Source organism: Lissotriton vulgaris, chromosome 4_1 (genome assembly GCF_964263255.1).
Source record: "Lissotriton vulgaris chromosome 4_1, aLisVul1.2, whole genome shotgun sequence".
NCBI lineage: Eukaryota > Metazoa > Chordata > Amphibia > Caudata > Salamandridae > Lissotriton > Lissotriton vulgaris.
In genome coordinates this window covers 479,132,552-479,150,774 of record NC_141691.1, presented here as the reverse complement: position 1 = coordinate 479,150,774, position 18,223 = coordinate 479,132,552, and the positions used below count along the sequence as shown (strand labels likewise).

Below are 18,223 nucleotides of genomic sequence, written 5' to 3'. Positions count from 1 at the left end.
AGAACCTTACCCAGCAGCTTGAGCTCAAAATTCTGAAGAGAAATGGGGCGGTACGAACCCAGCTCCTCCAGTGGGTGACCCGGCTTAAGAAAGACAACTACCTCCGCCTGCCTCCAGACCAGGGGCAATACGCGTCTCACTGAGGCATCGCTGAGTGCATCCCATAAGAGGGGTCCAAGCATCTCCAGGTGGGGCCGTAGGAAGTCACAGGGGAACCCGTTAGGGCCGGGCGCACGTCCCGGCTGTATATTGGATAGAGCTGCCCGCAGCTCGTCGAAAGTGATGGGTTACTAAATGACGGCTCGTCCGAAAGGCGACAGGGAGGGATATCCACAAGAAAGGCATCAATAAGAGTTTCAGCAATAACCTCCCGTTCCTCCTACAACTCAGCATAAAAATCTGCAAAGGCTTGTACAACTTGTACAACTGCCTCCGGGGAGGCACACATGTCCCATGCGGGGGACCGCAGAAGAGGGACCTGCGTCGGGCCGCCCTAGCCTGGCAGAGCCTATGCAACATCTGGCTAGACTTGTCAACCCTGTGGTAAATCCTATGCTGGATAGCCAGCCAGGCCTCTCTGGCAGCGTCTGTGTGGGTTTGGTGGAGCTGCTGTTGGACATGTGTTGGACTTGGCCCTTTTTGCAGGGTCATCCCCAAACGTTTTGCCTTCCTTGTGTATTTTATCTGACCTGTTTTTGTTGGTTTTATGACTCTGGGCACTTTACCACTGCTGATCAGTGCTAAAGTGCATATGCTCTCCCTATTGTAAATTAATGTATGGATTAGTGATTCCATGATTGGCTGGTTTGGGTTTGGATTACCTTTCAGACCCTAGTACACTGCACCAGGAGTACCCAGGGCTGGTAATCCAAATGCTGCTGGTGGGCTTGCAGCACTGGTTGTGCCACCCACAGACGCAGTCTGTAAATGTGTCTGAGGTCTGCCATTGCAGAGCCTGTGTGCAGTCTGATACTACCATGTTGACTGGGCAAGTGCACCCACTTGCTAGTCGCTATACCTTCATATCAGACACCCCTATGGTAGACCCAAGGGCAGGGTGCATTGTAAGTATAAGGTAGGACAAGCCCTGATGTGTGTGGCATGTCCTAATAGTGAATTACAGCCATTTTTGTTTTTCACTATCGCAAGGCTAACTGTTCTCCATAGGCCAGATTGGGCAGTTATATTATTACATTTTATAATCCTAACTGACTCAGGGAACATGGTAGAAATTCAAGTTTAGTATGCCTGAACTCAGAATGATAAAATACATCTTTTAGTGAAGTTGGTTTTAACATTCTGTGTTTGAAAAGACCACTTTTAGAAAGTAGGTATTTTCTTGTCTAACTATCTAAAACCTGCCTCTGCTAGGTTGTGTATTCCTTGCCTGGAGTTTGAGTGACAGGGCTGGGGAATCCAGGAGACAGAATGAGTCCGCCCAGTGGTGAATAGAGATATCCGCATCTAGATGGGAGGGAGGAGTTGCACCAGGGACCTGAATAGGACAGTGCCTGTCCCCCACAGTGCTGGCCCCACCCCCTGTGGTGCGTCTGATGTCTCTGCCCTGCACTGTGAAAGGAGAGAAGGAATCATGTCATGAAAGTGCTCCAGGGCTTTGCTTTCCCTCCACAATGCTGGCTCCACCTCCTGTAGGGCGTCTGATGTTTTTGCTCTGCACTGTGAAAGGAAAGAAGGAGTCATGTAAACAGAGTGCTCCAGAACTGATTTGGACTGGGCAAAGGCCCCTCAGAAGACAAAGGATTTTGGGGTATAAATATTGGGATCCTGATCGCAAGATATTAGATCACTTTTGGACTACAAGAAGAAACCTTTGCTGAGGAGAGGAACCTGAAGAAACTGAGGAGAGACTATCCCTAAGCTTAAGTGCTGCATGGGGAATTGACCAGCAGTGGTTACCTGACTGCCAAAGTAAGGAGAAAGAACTTTGTGTGCTTTATTTTCAACTTGTGAAGGATCTCCAAGGGCTTGGAACAGAGCTTGACTCCTGCTGAAGTCTCAGGGACAACATACTTCAAACACCAGCTCCCAAGAATTCTTTGGAAGTGCCTGCTGCTGATTTTGGGCCGTCTGAGGGACTGCGTGACGTAAGGAGCTGGAAGCGGGACTCAACAAGGAAGAAGCGTTTTGCCGTCGCTGCTGCTGCCGTCGCATCGTAAATGTCAGCGCTGCAGCTGTCATATTGCACCGCATCGAGAGGAGCATCTCGCAACGAGGAAGAAGCGTGTCGCAGTCGCTGATGCTGCTGTCGCAACTCCGAAGGAGGGTGTCGCCGCTGTAGCTGTCATATTGCACCGCATCGAGGGAAGTGTCTCGCAACGAAGAAGAAGCGTGTCGCCGTCGCTTCTGCTGCCGTCGCATCGTGGATGTCGCCGCTGTAGCTGTCGTATTGCACTGCATCAAGAAAAGCGTCTCGCATCCCCAGAGAAGCGCGCCTCCGTCGGAGCTGCTGCCGTCGCATCTTGGATGTCACCGCTGTAGCTGTCGCATTGTGTGGAAGCTTCTTACAATGGCGGAGAAGAGTGCTGCATCCGAGGCTGTTGCCATTGCATCGCTGAACAAGGGTGTCGCCGCTGCAGTCGACACATCAAACTGAGACTTCTTGCATCCTCAGAGAAGCGTGCCGCATCTTGAAGATCTTCACATCTTTATTTCTTTGCACCGGTACTTTTCCGTATTTCCATCGCTGTGATTTTACTTGTTGTGGAAGTGCAACGCATCGTAAGGTACATTGACGCAAAGTGTTGCATCTTAAGAACTGAACTGAACTAAGCTAAAACTACCATCTTAAGTATAGTATTGTGGATTTTTGTCGGTTGTGGTCTTGTGTTAAGTCTATATAAAGAATACTTATTTTTAATATAACTGTGTGGTGTCCCTGTAGTGTTGTCACTTGGTTACTGTATGTGGTCACAAATGCTTTACACACTGCCTCTGAGATAAGGCTGTCTGCTCGTGCCAAGCTACCAAGGGGGTGAGCAGGGGTTATTTTAGGAGTGTACCCCCTTACCTTGACTAGAGGCAAGGGTCCTTATTTGTCACAAGTACCTACCTGTGCCAACTAGAGACCTCCTAATCTAACATTGGTGGTCAGCGGTGAGGATTCTGGACTTGTGTTTGTGACTCATGTACAGTGATTGGTGAACACTCATAGTGAGTGCAGGCCAAAATGCAACCACATACTTTTTGGTAGATTTCTTTTTGGGATTTTCTATTTTTGCCAAGAACTGCCAAGTTTAACCACCATGAGTAAAGCAGCATCCATACCATCTGTTGATATTTATTGGGAAGACAGAGAGAGATGTAGGGTGCATGAAATGGAGCTGGCCAAGCTCAAGTTGAGTGGACAACTGGAGTTAGAGAATAGGAAATTGGCCCTAGAGGAAAAGAGAATGCAAATGGAGCATGAATTGATAATGAGGGAGCTTGATTTGGAGCTCGAGAGGCTTGAGGCCAAGAGTGTCTCAGCCCAGCAACAATAAATGTGTGTAGCTCAGAGACTGAACTTTGCTGAGTTGGAGATGGAGTCAAGCTCAGATGGTGGCAGAAAAATTAAATTTTCTAGTGCTGAGGGAGCAGTAAATACACCCAGAGACACCCGACTTGAAGGAGGGGGTTATCATACACCAGGAGGTTCAAGGACATGAGGTAGCTCCAGTGGTGCGCAGTGTCCCTGAGGAGAATGGGGAAACTGGCACAGGGGTACATGGTCCTCGTGGTGGGAGGGACACTCTACTGTCTCTAGATAATAGGTGCAGGGGGAGGGGTTCCCCCAAGGTTGAAGTCCTGGTATGTGAGTGTGAAGATTGCCCAGAAGAGTGTGGGTTGAGTGACAGAGACATTCAGATACTGTCTTGCCAATCTCAGGAGAGTGGTGTGGAGTACTTGTGCGAGGCACTGGATGGTGAGGTAAAGGATAGTTTGGTTAACCCCTATAGGGGGCTGTGTGATCCAATTGTGGGAGAGCATATTGTAAGTCCCTGTTTTCCAGAGCTATGCCAACACCTGTTGGAGAGTGAGTTCTCGGACCCCAGGGAGCTCACATTGAGGGCAGACATTTTGTTGGATTCCAGAGGGTCTGGAGAGGCACTGGGGAATGACTCTCTGGGGAGTGGCTCAGGTATCTTCCAACCCAGAGAGGTGGAAGTGGTGCAGAGTAGCCCAGCTAGGTCCCATTGTAGTGGGAGGGGTGTAGGGGCTCCCGTCCTGTCTCAGTGGAGAAGGAGTGAGTGTGGGGCTGCGTGTCACAAGGTGCCCGAAAAGGTAGTGATTGGTCTACCCTGCGTTTTGGCTGCAAGGGTGTTCTGTTGGACTTGGCCCTTTTTGCAGGGTCATCCCCGAACCTTTTGCCTTTCTCCTGTATTTTGTCTGACCTGTTTTTGTCGGTTTTATGACTCTGGGCGCTTTACCACTGTTGATCAGTGCTAAAGTGCATATGCTCTCCCTATTGTAAATTAATGTATGGATTACTGAATCCATGATTGGCTGGTTTGGTTTACCTGTCAGACCCTAGTACAGTGCACCAGGAGTGCCCAAGGATGGTACTCCAAATGCTGCTGGTGGGCTTGCAGCACCGGTTGTGCCACCCACAGAAGCAGCCTGTAAAAGTGTGTCTGAGGTCTGCCATTGCAAAGCCTGTGTGCAGTCTGGTACTGCCATGTTGACTGGGTAAGTGCTCTTCATATCAGACACCCCTATGGTAGGCGCAAGGGCAGGGTGCATTGTAAGTATAAGGTAGGACAAGCCCTGATGTGTGTGGCAAGTCCTAATAGTGAATTACAGCCATTTTTGTTGTTCGCTATTGCAAGGCTACCTGTTCTCCATAGGCCAGAATGGGCAGTTAGATTATTACATTTTATAATCCTAACTGACTCAGGGAACATGGTAGAAATTCGAGTTTAGTATGCCTGAACTCAGAATGATAAAATACATCTTTTAGTGAAGTTGGTTTTAACATTCTGTGTTTATAAATACCACTTTTATAAAGTAGGTATTTTCTTGTTTAACTATCCAAAACCTGCCTCTGCTAGGTTGTGTATTCCTTGTCTGGAGTTTGAGTGACAGGGCTGGGGGATTCCAGGAGACAGAATGAGTCTGCCCAGTGGTGAATAGAGAGATCTACATCTAGATGGGAGGGGGGAGTTGCACCTGGAACCTGAATAGGGCAGTGCCTGCCCCCACAGTGCTGGCTCCACCCCCTGTGGTGCGTCTAATGTCTCTGCCCTGCACTGTGAAAGGAGAGGGAATCATGTCAACAAAATGCTCCAGGGCTGTGGTTTCCCTCCACAATGCTGGCTCCGCCTCCTGTGGGGCGTCTGACGTTTCCGCACTGCACTGTGAAAGGAAAGAAGGAGTCATGTAAACAGAGTGCCCCAGAACTGGTTTGGAGTGGACAAAGGCCCCTCTGCCCTCAGAGGACAAAGGATTTTGGGGTATAAATATTGGGACCCTGATCTCAAGAAATTAGATCACTTTTGGACTACAAGAAGAAACCTTTGCTGAGGAGAGGAACCTGAAGAAACTGAGGAGAGACTATCCCTAAGCTGAAGTGCTGCTTGGGGGGTTTGACCTGCAGTGGTTGCCTGACTGCCAAAGAAAGGAGAAAGAACTTTGTGTTCTATATTTTCAACTTGTGGTGGACCTCCAATGGCTTGGAACAGAGCTTGCCTCGTGCTGAAGTCTCAGGGACAACAGACTTCAAACCCCAGCTCATCTGAGTTCTGTTGTATTGCACCGCATCGAGAGGAGTGTCTTGCAACGAAGAAGAAGCGTGTCGTCGTCGCTGCTGCCTCCATTGCAATTCCGAAGGAGGGTGTCACCGCTGTAGCTGTCATATTGCACCGCATCGCGGCAAGTGTCTCGCAATGAGGATGAAGCATGTCGCATCTGGAAGATCTTCACGTCTTTATTTCTTTGCACAAGAACTTTGCTGCATTTCCATTGCTGCAACATTACTTGTTGTGGAAGCGCAACTCATCGTAAGGTACATTGACGCAAAGTGTCGTATTTTAAGAACTGAACTGAACTAAGCTAAAACTACCATCCTAAGTATAGTATTGTGCATTTTTGTCGGAGTATCGAAGAAGAAAGTTTTAGCATTGTCGATCACCTTCATCCAGGCCAGAAACAGCAATGCATAGGAAAGGTTAAGTTCCCGTAGCCGCCTTTTGGCCACCACAAATGATTGGCGATGTTGCTGCACCAGCTTAGTGTAATCGGGAAAAACCATGATGGGATGCGACTGAAAAACCATGTTGTCTTTATGTAGACGGGCGTAGCGGATAATGGCATCACGGTCTGTATAGTTAAGGAGCCGGGTGATCACGGGCCTCGGGCGCTCCCCCGGATGCGGTTTCTTGGTTAAGATGAGGTGAGCCCTCTCCACCACGAAACAAGGAGACATGTCCTCCGGGGGCACCAACGCCTTGAACCACTCCGAGATGAACGTGTCCATGGAAGAGCCCTTGCAGCCCTCCGGAAAGCCCACCAAACGTATATTATTGCGGCAGGCCCGCCCTTCTGCGTCTTCAACCCGGACTGCCAGGTCTTGCGTGTGCTTAGTCAGCTTGTCCACTTTTTGCTGGAGCACCAATATGGAGTCTTCCACTGTAGAGATCCTGATCTCGGCCTCGGTGATACGGTCAACTGTCTTCCGCAAATATTGGCGGAAAAACAATACTTCTGATCTCACAGCGCCAATCCGGGCCTCCGGAGCAGTCCTGGATTGATTGTTTGCTTCCAGCAGCATTGGCGTGTCTGAGGACATGCCCTCCGTGGAGTCTCCCCCGGGAGGGTTTGTGGTGGTGTAGCGGTCCATAGTGTGCTGCTTGGGGGCCGACGCCCCCTGCTTATCCTTGCCCATGGTGGTCTGGATCTCCCGACGGGGCCACCCACCTGATCTTGCTCTCCAGGGTCGACACCGAAGGCTGCAGCGCCGCCCAGCGCGGACTCTCCACTGGGCTGAACCTCAGGGAATCACCCACCCAGTGACTAGTGTCGCGCACCCCTGCCCGGCCTCCTCCGCAGCAGCTCCTGGGTGTGCTTGGCTATGCCTGATCCAGTCGGGAGTTGAAGGCAGTTCTGGGCGCAGGGAAGGGGACCAGGCACCCGGGACAGAGCTGACCACTCGCCCACGCGTGGTACCCAGCCCCCACTGGATCTACCTGGTCTCGGGCAAACCCACTTCCCACAACGGATAATCTAAGTTCTGCCCAGCAAGGGCAACAGGCACAGCGGGCCCCACTGGCCCCCCCAAGATGCTCAACAGACCCCTCTCCTCAGCTCAGCAATCACCAGCCGGGGGTGACCATGCAGGAATGAGAGGAGGTGGAGAATGGCCCACCGCACCTCAACAGGCCGGAAATCCTAGGCCCAGGGTTCCAGCAGGCCCATGGCACCTGCAGGGCACACCAGGCGAGCCCCGCCACCTCCGCTGTGCTGTTCAGACCCACAGGCGCTCGCAGCAATGTGGACGGGGGAGGGGCGCTCCAGAGGCCTTGTGCACACCACCCCCGGTACACCAAACCTCGGTCTTGCCGTGTCCAGCCGTGCCACAGCTTCGGGGTCTAGAATGGCACCCGAGATCTCCTCCTTCACTGCTACTAGCCCTCGGATTGGGGGAGTTGCTCCGGCCATGGATGTGGCCCGCCGGGTCAGGGATGGCCTCACAGGACCAGCAGTGACAGTGACCAGCCCACGGCACTACAGTAGACGCACAGCCACCGGCGGGAAGACCCAGGCAGGGTCCGCCAGTCTGCGGCACCACTCAGGACCTCCAGGACATGGGGGATAAAGGTGGGGGGATGAGTGCCTCAATGTCGTTGTGCTCTCTTCCCCCGGGTTTTAGCACCTCTGAACAATTGGGTTCAGCAGTGCCTCAGCAGCGCCGGTCAAGGGTGACTCCGGAGCTCTTCAAAGTCTCCACCCCACTCTTTCAGACGAGGGGGTACACCGCTGCGGCTAGCCCAGCCACGTGGCCCGCAGACTCGGAACAGGACTCGGGGAGCCGGGACCTCGCACTCGGTGATTCCGAACCACCGCCACTGCAAAACCAGGCCCTTCACTGCACAGCAGGGGCCTCAGCACGAATCTGTCGGGACTCACGGCTGGGGTCAGAATGATGTAGGATTTAGGCCCTGTTAAGGAACGAACTGCCGAGCGCTAAGGAAATGCGACCGCTATGTTCAGTTCCCAAGCCACGCCACGCTAACTTCAGCTTTGCTGGTCTTAGGACTCTGTACACTCTACCACTGCTAATCAGTGTTAAAGTGTGTGCCTTCTCCCCTAAACATGGTAGAATTAGCTTATACCCAATTGGCATATTTAATTTACTTGTATGTTGCTAGATATTAAATATTATTGGTGGACCTGCAGCACGGATTGTGCCACCCACTTAAGTAGCTCTTTAAACATGTCCCTGATCTGCCATTGCAGCCTGAAAGCCATTTTAAACTACCATTTCAACTAGTAAAAAAATAACTTTTGTCAGTCTCAAATCTTCCTTATTTATACTTATAAGTAACCCCTAGGGTATGCCCTGAGAAGCCCAGAGGACAAGGTGCAGTGTATTTAAAAAGTGGAACATGTAAGTTGTCATTTTTCACTACGGCAAGACCTACTCTCCCATAGGTTAACAGTGGTTTAGCTTATTACATTTAATAAGTGATAGTTTTCAATTGGGAGCAGTTAGACAGGTTGAGTTTGGTGTCTAAGGAATTGTAATAAAAATCCCCCTTTAATGGTAAAGTTGGATCACAATTTTAAAAATGCCACTTTAGAAAGTTAACATTTTCTTATGCCAACCATTTGGTACCTGCTGCCTGTATCCTGGGTCATATGACTCGGTGTATTTGGCAGTTGATCTTTGTGTATTGCTCCCACACAGTGAGACAAAGAGAAGGTAGGTGTTGGCAGGACGGGCCACTCCGAATTAATGAGGGGTAGGAGCTGTCACCTAGCACACTTACACATCACATAGGCTCTGCTTGGCCACTCTCACAAAAGGGTTTGGCACTAGTCTATTGTGATCCCAGACAATCTGGGGGCACGGCAGGGAGGTAGGGAACCCCAGGTACCGCCAAAGGGTGGGAACCTCTAGATGCTTCTCCTTCTTCAAAGTGGGCACCAGATATAACTATTGGACCTCTGACCCCCAACTCTTCAGTACACATCTGGACTTACGGAAGACTCAGAAGAATGACTGTTGTGCTGCTCAGCTGCAAGAAGGATTGCCACTCTGCTGCCCTGCTGTGCTGCCCTGCTACCCTCCTGCCTGAGTGAAGGACTTGACTTTCCTCTTGAACCTAGGACCACCAGAGTGACTCGAAGCTCTAGTTGGCTGGCCTCCTGATAAGAAGCCTAAGGGGGAGAACAGGCTTCCTCCATCTTCCATCAGAACCTAGATTTGCCAGGTGTGACCCCTGCCCTGCCAAGTGGTTCCACCCCAGTTCTGGACCCTTGGAAGTGCATCTGAAGGTGCTCTTCCAGCCCCAGCTGTGGTCCCAGAAGAATGGATGCATCAAAGCCACAGCACAAGGCATCGCCGACCAGAAACTTTGTAACAGAGCTGCTGCACAACGCATCACCTCCCCTTTCTGCATCAGGACCACCACGTGGTTCATATCCAATGCAGGACTTCTCATTTCTCCATCACGGTTGGCCTGAATTGTGACTGTCAGGTGCGACCAGATTTCCACATTTGGCGTTTTGTGCTTTTTGGCGCTATTTTCACTTCAACCTTTCAAAATCACATAACTCCGGTCCTACTGATTGGACTTCTGTCATTTTGGTCTTAAAATGTTTATTAAATATTCATCTTTCTTTCTAAATTGGTGAGGGATTTTTCTTGTGTTGTGTTTTATTTGATTAGTAATTGATGTGCTGCATAAATAGTTTGCACACTGCCTGTAAATTAATACTGTCAGCTTTTGTGCCAAGCCACCAGAGGTTTAAGCACAGGTTAATTTGGGGTTTGCTTGTGACTTCACCCAGAGAAGGATTGTGTCTGCTGGTCGCGTAGGGTTTCTTCCCCCTCAGCCAATAGTCCAATTTCTTAACACCAGGGTTCCCAGCTTCCAAAACTGGTAGACGTGATACTACATAGCTACCTCTGTCAACTCTGGAGCAGCTACTCACTTTTCTGCTCGAACCCTGCTGCGCGGGAGATCTTTCTTCTTGTGCTGTTCCTGAGATGGAAGTGTTTGCTGCTCTGAGGCATCATGCTGCACACGCAGGTTCAGGGTAGTGTAGTTAATGGCTATGGTGAACAGGAGCCAACGGACAGCCTTCAGGACAACCCAATCATAGTTGTTGCAGTAATCCGTTGCAGCTGCACAGGGCTCCTGTAAGGGAGAAACAGATTGTGGCTATCAGAAATGTATGACAACATAGAAAGCTAACACTAGCGCAAAACCTGACAGACTTTGCATGATTTAACCGGATGATACTCGAATGCAAGACTAGGCCAGGCTGTCTCTCAGCTGACAGACAATGTGGCACTCCAGGGGGTGCCTACATTTCATTGACAAAAGAACAGAATTAATTCTTGTTGTTTTGAGTCTAAATTAAGCATTTCCACTAGCTATCGGACAGACAGGAACATACAGACATTGCGGATAACTGCACTTCTTACTATACCAGTATGCTTATTTAAACCCAGAGGTAGGTATGGTCAGGGCACGAATTGGGGGTACACGTCGGTGGACGACGTCCACCCACTATTTTCACAGGGTGGATGCTGTCCACCCTGCCAAGAAGTTGGGCCCCACTGAATAATATGCTGAACTCATCCTGGTGTACTTTCCAAACACAGGGACACATTCAGCAGCGCCTGCACGTTGTCTGATTTCCATCAGCAACAAGCAACAATGTGCAGGCAGGGACAGGGCTTTCTTATTTAAGATTCCTGCTGGGCCCATAACAAAGGCCAAATTTGAGGGGTCATCAGGCCCCCTTTTGTTCAAATCTCTTGGCTGGGAGCAGTCAAGAGCCTCACACCTGATGCAAATGAAGCGGAGGCGGAAACAAAGGCTCAACCTTTGTTCGGACTTCACACATACTTAAGAGAGGCAGCTTTTCACTTTGTTGAGGCTCTGTTTAGGACATATGCATGCACTGTAAGAATGTCAGATGTGTTGGTCTTCCCCTATATTTACACAAAATAAATGTAATTTATATAGTGCTTACTACCCCTGAGGAGGCGTTGAAATAATTTGAGTACCACCATTTTTTCTTTTAATGCACTATGGGCAGAGGAGGTTTACGCAGGTAAAAGGCAACATTGTTTTATGTGTAGCTTACAAAAGTGTAAATCTTCTGACTAAATCAGGAGGGTTTCCTTATATACTCGAAATATGCTAGACATGTTAAACATATATGTAAGGGCTTAAGATCTGATGTCACTTCTTATGATACCACTTCCTTTGATGTCACGTCCTGTGATGTCATGTGCTTTGATGTCACATGCCGTGATGTCACACGCCACAATGTCACATGTCATGATGTCACAAGCCATAATGTCACGCGCTGTGATGCCCCTTGCATTCTGATTAACTCGGTTAGTCCCCCATCTTCTTTTTTCAGGACTTGTGCCCTGGGTATAGTGCTTTCATTGCTGTTTTCCATTTTCGTTTTAGCCGGCAAAGTATCCTTTTCTTTTTAAATTTTCTTCTATAGCGCAACGGCTACTCCAAAGGAGTGTCCCGGCGCTTTGGAGAAGAGGTCTGCAGAGGGCAGCAACATAACGGGAAATGAGGAAAAACGGGGGGCCCTAGTTGGTGAATAGCCAGGTTTTTAAGGCCTTTCTGAAGGACATAAGGTTGGGGATCTGTCTCAGAGAGAGGGGAAGCTCATTCCAAGCGCGAGGAGCCAGGTGGCGAAAAGAGCGGCCACCCGGTCTAGCGCGTTTGATGGTCGGGACTACCATTTTGGACAAGGAGGCAGACCTTAAAGCTCTATTAGGCTTTTAAAAAGCAAGGCGTTTTCTGATGTAACTAGGGCCAATGTCATGTAGGGCTTTAAAGGTCAGCGTCAGACTTTTGAAGAGGATTCTCTTAGCTATAGGAAGCCAGTGCAATTCTCTTAACAGATCAGAGGCACCAGTACGTCTAGGAAGCCCGTAGATGGCACGGGCAGCTGAGTTTTGAACTACTTGAAGACGCATCAAAAGGTATTTTGGGAGTCCCAAATAAAGAGCATTTGCATAGTCTAATCTGGACCCAATGAGTGATTGAACAATAACCCTTCTATGATGGAGTGATATCAAGGGGAGAAATTTTCTGAGCATCCGAAGGATGCCGAAGCATTTCCCAGAAAGGCAAGATATTTGGGGTCCAAAAGCTAAGTCACTATCAACAATGATTCCCAAATTTTTAGCTTTGATGGACACATTTACAGGCGGAAACAAGTCTTGCGGCCACCAGCATTTCCAGTTCGGTTCAGTGGCACAGCCAAAGAAAAGCAGCTCCGACTTATCGGAGTTGCATTTCAGTCCGTGCCCTCTAAACCACCCAAAAACTGCCTCTAGACAGCTTCTGATAAGAGTCCCGTTAAACACCCCATTCCTGCCGCATGTAAACAAGAGTTGGGTGTCGTCGGCGTAGGACACGATCTGAGCACCGAAGGACTTTTAACAAGTTAGTTCTCTTTGAACACGCTATCTATAAGGAGCCCTTGTTTAGGAGGTAGGGGATGCAGTGGAAAATGTCCCTTAATCGGGTTATGTGACACAGACAAGTCAATCAATCAATCACTGCATTTATAAAGCGCGCTACATACCCGTGAGGGTCTCAAGGCGCTGGGGGGGAGGGGGCGCTACTGATCGAAGAGCCAGGTCTTGAGGAGTTTTCTGAAGGCCAGCAGGTCCTGAGTCTGTCGTAGGCTGGTGGGGAGAGCGTTCCAGGTCTTGGCGGCGAGGTAGGAGAAGGATCTGCCGCCGTCGGTGGTTTTCCGGATACGAGGAACTGTGGCGAGGGTGGCTGAGCGGAGGTTTCGGGTGGGGGGTGTGGAAGCTGAGTCAGTTGTTGAGGTATGTAGGTCCGGTGTTGTGTAAGGCTTTGTGTGCGTGGATGAGTAGTTTGAAGGTGATCCTCTTGTTGACGGGGAGCCAGTGCAGGCCTCTCAGGTGGGGTGTGATGTGGCTGCGTCCGGGGAAGCTGAGGATCAGTCGTGCCGAGGCGTTCTGGATTAGTTGTAGTCGTCTCAGGAGCTTGGTTGTTGTTCCTGAGTAGAGGGCGTTCCCGAAGTCGAGTCTGCTGGTGGTGAGGGCCTGGGTGACGGTTTTTCTCGTGTCGGGGGGGATCCATTTGAAGATCCTGTGGAGCATGCAGAGGGTGTTGAAGCAGGACGCGGAGACAGCGTTGACTTGCCTGGTCATGGAGAGGGTGGAGTCGAGGTCTGAAATTATTTTCTTTGTCTCCTACCCGTTGGACGCCTTGATACATTGGTGGCACCAAGACATGTCCCCTCCCCAGGCTGCAGTCAGGACTGTAAGGAACTTGGGAGCAAAAATTTGTGTTGTGTTTACCACCAGTTTTTCTTTTTTTAGGTCTCGCCTACGTAGCGCGCATGCGCTGCATAGGCAAAAGACCTTTAGCCATCGGTTCCCTTTTTCGCCCCAAAAACGTGCATGCGTTCCATTGCCTTTAATGGCAACGCGTGCACGTTTGGCGATTCCCTATGTTATCAATTATCACGCCTTGCTGCTCGCTCCCACAAGGGAATCGTGCAGGCCCCCTCCTCTCTCCCCTCCCCTTGCTGCCGCGCGAGATGTGCGCGCTTGTACTTGTTATGTTGGAAAAACAGAAGCACCAACAGCAAACAGCTATAAAAAGCAAAACAACAGCAGGCAAACATGCCACTGTTAACTGCACCGTAAATACCAACCAGTGTGTAGTGTTTTGATGGAGATCAAACATAAAAGTGACCTTTGTTAGCTCCCAACATAGACACATGTGCTGTGTTCTCTGAGGACAGAGGCAGCTAGTGTTTTGTTCCTGTGGTGCCCCCTGTCCGGTCTCCAGGAGGCCTGCAGTGGATGTTGAGGGGTTCTCCGTTCTCCAATAACGCAGGCTCGGGGTGCATTCTTCCAGCCTGGAGGGGGTAGAAATCACAGAGCGCACTCGGTCCCTCCTTCCCTCACATCACGCTCTGTAACAATGCTGGCTCGCGCGACGGCCGCGGAAATGCTGTGGGTTCCTGCATGTCATTTGGCTTGGAGCTTTTAGCGCGTGAGCTCTGGCAGTCTTCTGCTCATGGGAACCACACGCAGCTGCCTTTTTCATGTTCGCCCGGTTGGTGCCACAACTAACATGGGTTTTAAGTGCACGCGCCATTTTTGCAATGCTTTGCATTAGGTGGGTGATAGCAGGAGCCAGTTTATGAAAAAATACATATTACACGTTTAGATATTAATCACTTTAATGCGGCCAGGTGTATGTTGAGAAATGTGCAGCTGTGAATGCGAGGGAAAGCGTATAACACTTGATTTGATGGCTCTAGACAATGTTTTTGGCATTACTTGGAAACCAGGTGTGGCCAGGATCACACCATGTGACCAAATAGTCATGTTTAGGCTTAGAAGTAGGCAGGGATACATTTGAATGTGGGATGTACCCTCGTTTTCAATTCTCACATAAGCTACTGTCAAATGATTTTCCAGGACTTTTTGCTGGAAAAATAGCTATTTCTTATTCACATACCCCAGGCTACATCTCGTAAAATACAGACTGAGGTCTGTTAACGAAACGCTGCGATGGTATTGATTGTGCCCAGTCAGCCGACTACCCCGGTATGCCAGATTATGCGCTGTATAAAGAAAGCAACTTTCTTCAATAAAGTCCAGTTGTTGGATGTATTGTATTCTTCAAAGACCTACAGCGACTGCCTGTTTAGCTTCAATGTCCCATAGAGGGCTCTCCATATACTCAAATATGCTTATCAGACTTTAGCTTTGCTGGTTTGTTAGTTTGTATTCTGCTTGCCTTCTGTGGAGTCATGTCACCGAGAGCTGTACTGACTTCCCCGCCATTGGCAAGGCAGGCACTGCGAGTTACCCACCAAAGCGACTGGTTTGGCTAATTTACATAAATAATATGGATGTGATCAGCGCTCCCCATGGCAAGTTTCAGAGGCATAGGATTGTTTATTGAGAACCGCCCATCGGAAAACAGGTGAAATTCATATCCCATGGCTATGGAGTTCTCCGCAAGTCTTACGTTATATGTGCTAACCTTAAGCCTGACGCCAAATCTGACCCTCTTCCAATGCTAGGCTACCCACCATGAGTCTGAAATTAACACATGAGGGGCTGTCAAAGGAAGTTGCAGGCTAGTGCCCCCGGGCTGACAAATGAATAAAGATTTTACCACCCCAGCATTACTTACATTACTTACAGCTTTGAAGTGGTGAAATACCATCCAAGCCAGCCTGGAATGAACAAAAGCAGCTGGGTCTGGATGGCACTGGCTAATCCGGGGATCTCCAACCTTTTCTTTACAAGGGCTGCTTACTTTACATGAAAATCAGCGCAAGCTACTAATATTATTAGTGTTGTAGTAGTGACCACACTAGACTAGATTACATTAGTGGCCACTGTATGTGAGGTTACCAGCTATATTCACATCAGTACATTAGGCAGGGTTAACAGTAGTAATGTAAACAAGCATTGGCATAGCCAATGGGTCTCGCTTTTGGGACCTTATAAGTATTTAGTTATGCAGCACAATAGCCTTAGTGCAACAACATCAATTGTTGCATGGCTAAACACTTATAGGGCCCCAAAGGCGAGACCTATTGGCTATTCAATGCTTGTTTTTCAGGTTACTGTTCGAACTCGAGGAAGGTGGTAAACAGTGAAGGGATCATGAATGACACAGACAGTGCGACATCAACCACAGACAATGTTAATATGAACCTACTTGTGACAGGGTGACGTAAGATCACAAAAGGGGGAGCAGTTCTTGGTTTGGTCCAGGGCCCTACTGGTCATTTATCCCATCAGGTATTTATTTCTCCAGGGGTGCACTCTTCTAGATGCAGCTAACATGGCCGTAGGACAGTTTTGGAAGACCACAGCTCTGGTTGGTTTAATAAGCAGCTGAAACCAGCAGCAGCATGTGATTTCCTCCTCTCTTATGCTAAATAACCCTAGCTCTGTGATGATAACTGTTTAGACTGCAGGCAGAGGTGATCGAACATCCAGCGGCTCCTCTGCTAAGACGGGGAAACGTCGTCCCACAGGGAAAATAAAATGATAATAACACCATGTTGTTATTATTTTATTTTTCCGTAGTGGCTCTGTTTAGGTGTGGGTCTGGGCTGCTCACAGAGCAGGGGAGGGAGTGGTGGGCACTTTCTAAGTGCACATGACGGTTTGGCAGGCCTTCTTGGGTGGCCAAACAGTCATGCACATTTAGTATTTCTTCACTTAGCATTTCTCCACGGAACATGCACAGCCTCCCACTTGCTGTCTGAGCACTGAACCAGGCCGCTCAGAACAATCAGGATGCTGCTGTCATGCTGGTGACGTTTGGTTTGCCCTGTTCCCATCATGCACTGGGACAGGAACAGACTAATTTGTATATAGCCATGTTCTGAGCTGGGATGGTGCAGTGAGCTAAAAAACGGTGTTGGATCTAGCCCTGATCTCTTGACTGGGTGAGAGTATTCTGCTTAATTCAGAAACTCTGTCCATCACCACCCCTTGTTGCTAAATATTTTGTCCACCCTAAGCGTGGAAGGGTATACTCAGATGTGAGTCACTTGCTCATTGCACCATCAGGATTCAAGCAAACCGGGCCGACGACGGCTGAAATGCCACAAACCGGTCCCCGGGAGCTTGTTTCCTTCCCAGTGTAAGAATTGGCTTGGTACTTTGGTTTGCCCTGTTCCCATCATGCACTGGGACAGGAACAGACTAATTTGCATATAGCCAGGTTCTGAGCTGGGATGGTGCAGTGAGCTAAAAAACGTTGTTGGATCTAGCCCTGATCTCTTGACTGGGTGTGAGTATTCTGCTTAATTCAGAAACTCTGTCCATCACCCCCCCTTGTTGTTAAATATTTTGTCCACCCTAAGCGTGGAAGGGTATACTCAGATGTGAGTCCCTTGCTCATTGCACCATCAGGATTCAAGCAAACCGGGCCGACGAATGCTGAAATGCCAGAAACCGGTCCCCGGGAGCTTGTTTCCTTCCCAGTGTAAGAATTGCCTTGGTAGTTTGGTTTGCCCTGTTCCCATCATGCACTGGGGCAGGAACAGACTAATTTGCATATAGCCAGGTTCTGAACTGGGATGGTGCAGTGAGCTAAAAAACGGTGTTGGATCTAGCCCTGATCTCTTGTCTAGGTGAGAGTATTCTGCTTAATTCAGAAACTCTGTCCATCACCACCCCTTGTTGTTAAATGTCATGCTGGTGACAGCAGCGTTGTGATTGACTTAGGGCAGTCTGGGAGCCTGGGAGCCGGGTGCTTCTTGTATCCTTCGTCGATTGAAAAGGATAGAGGAGAGGCGGTGGCCGGCAGGTAGGTGGATTTTTCTTTTTTCCTTTTCCTTTTTTCAACCCCTCCCTTCCAACCCACCACTACTGCCCCGTAGCAGCTGCTACTGTTGAACAAGTTTTAGAGTGGTGGTGCTGACATCAATTTAACATCAAAGAACTCAGAGGTTGTGAAAAATCCAAGTGCCACACAAACAATAAAGGTTGCAAATGAGCCACGTCTATTCAGAAGAAGAGTGGTAGGACGTAGTATACAGCTGGTGTTGCATTTAGGAGCAGACTGTCACAAATATATTACTAAAGCATTGTGTGGCAGCGCACTATCATTTAAAAAGGCCCATTTTCCATTTAAATGGCCATTAAGTTTGCACAGACATACAGTTAAACTAATAAAAGTACATAACACACAAATGATAATGTGTGGAAGTCAGGCTTCAGTGAATATTTATCATTTTCACATCACCAACTAAAGTGTCCTGGTCTGTTTTGTTCTTATTAAAATCTTTGTTTCATCACACTTCACACTCTCCTGTTTATATAATTTAAAAAATGTGTACGGTTTATTTATAGGTATTTCACATTTGTAGTGTTTTAGAAGAAAACCACATCCTACAGCCTTTCCTGTCACACCCGCAAGATTGTCACATACACTTTACAAAATCCTCATGCTTTCCAGTAAGAGAAAGAAAATGAGACACCAATCTCCATGTT

At 48.9% G+C, this 18,223-nt stretch overlaps 1 protein-coding gene across 3 annotated transcripts in view; it reads right to left on the bottom strand.

Annotated features, from left to right (window-relative positions):
* Positions 1 to 18,223, bottom strand: part of ARL13A (ARF like GTPase 13A) — a 260,804-nt gene that overhangs the window by 113,541 nt on the left and 129,040 nt on the right. For all 3 annotated transcript variants that reach the window (XM_086966790.1, XM_086966792.1, XM_086966793.1), the window contains exon 6: positions 10,153 to 10,358. In XM_086966790.1, the coding sequence (XP_086822916.1) occupies positions 10,153 to 10,358 (206 nt within the window). The remainder of the gene's footprint in view (positions 1 to 10,152; positions 10,359 to 18,223) is intronic.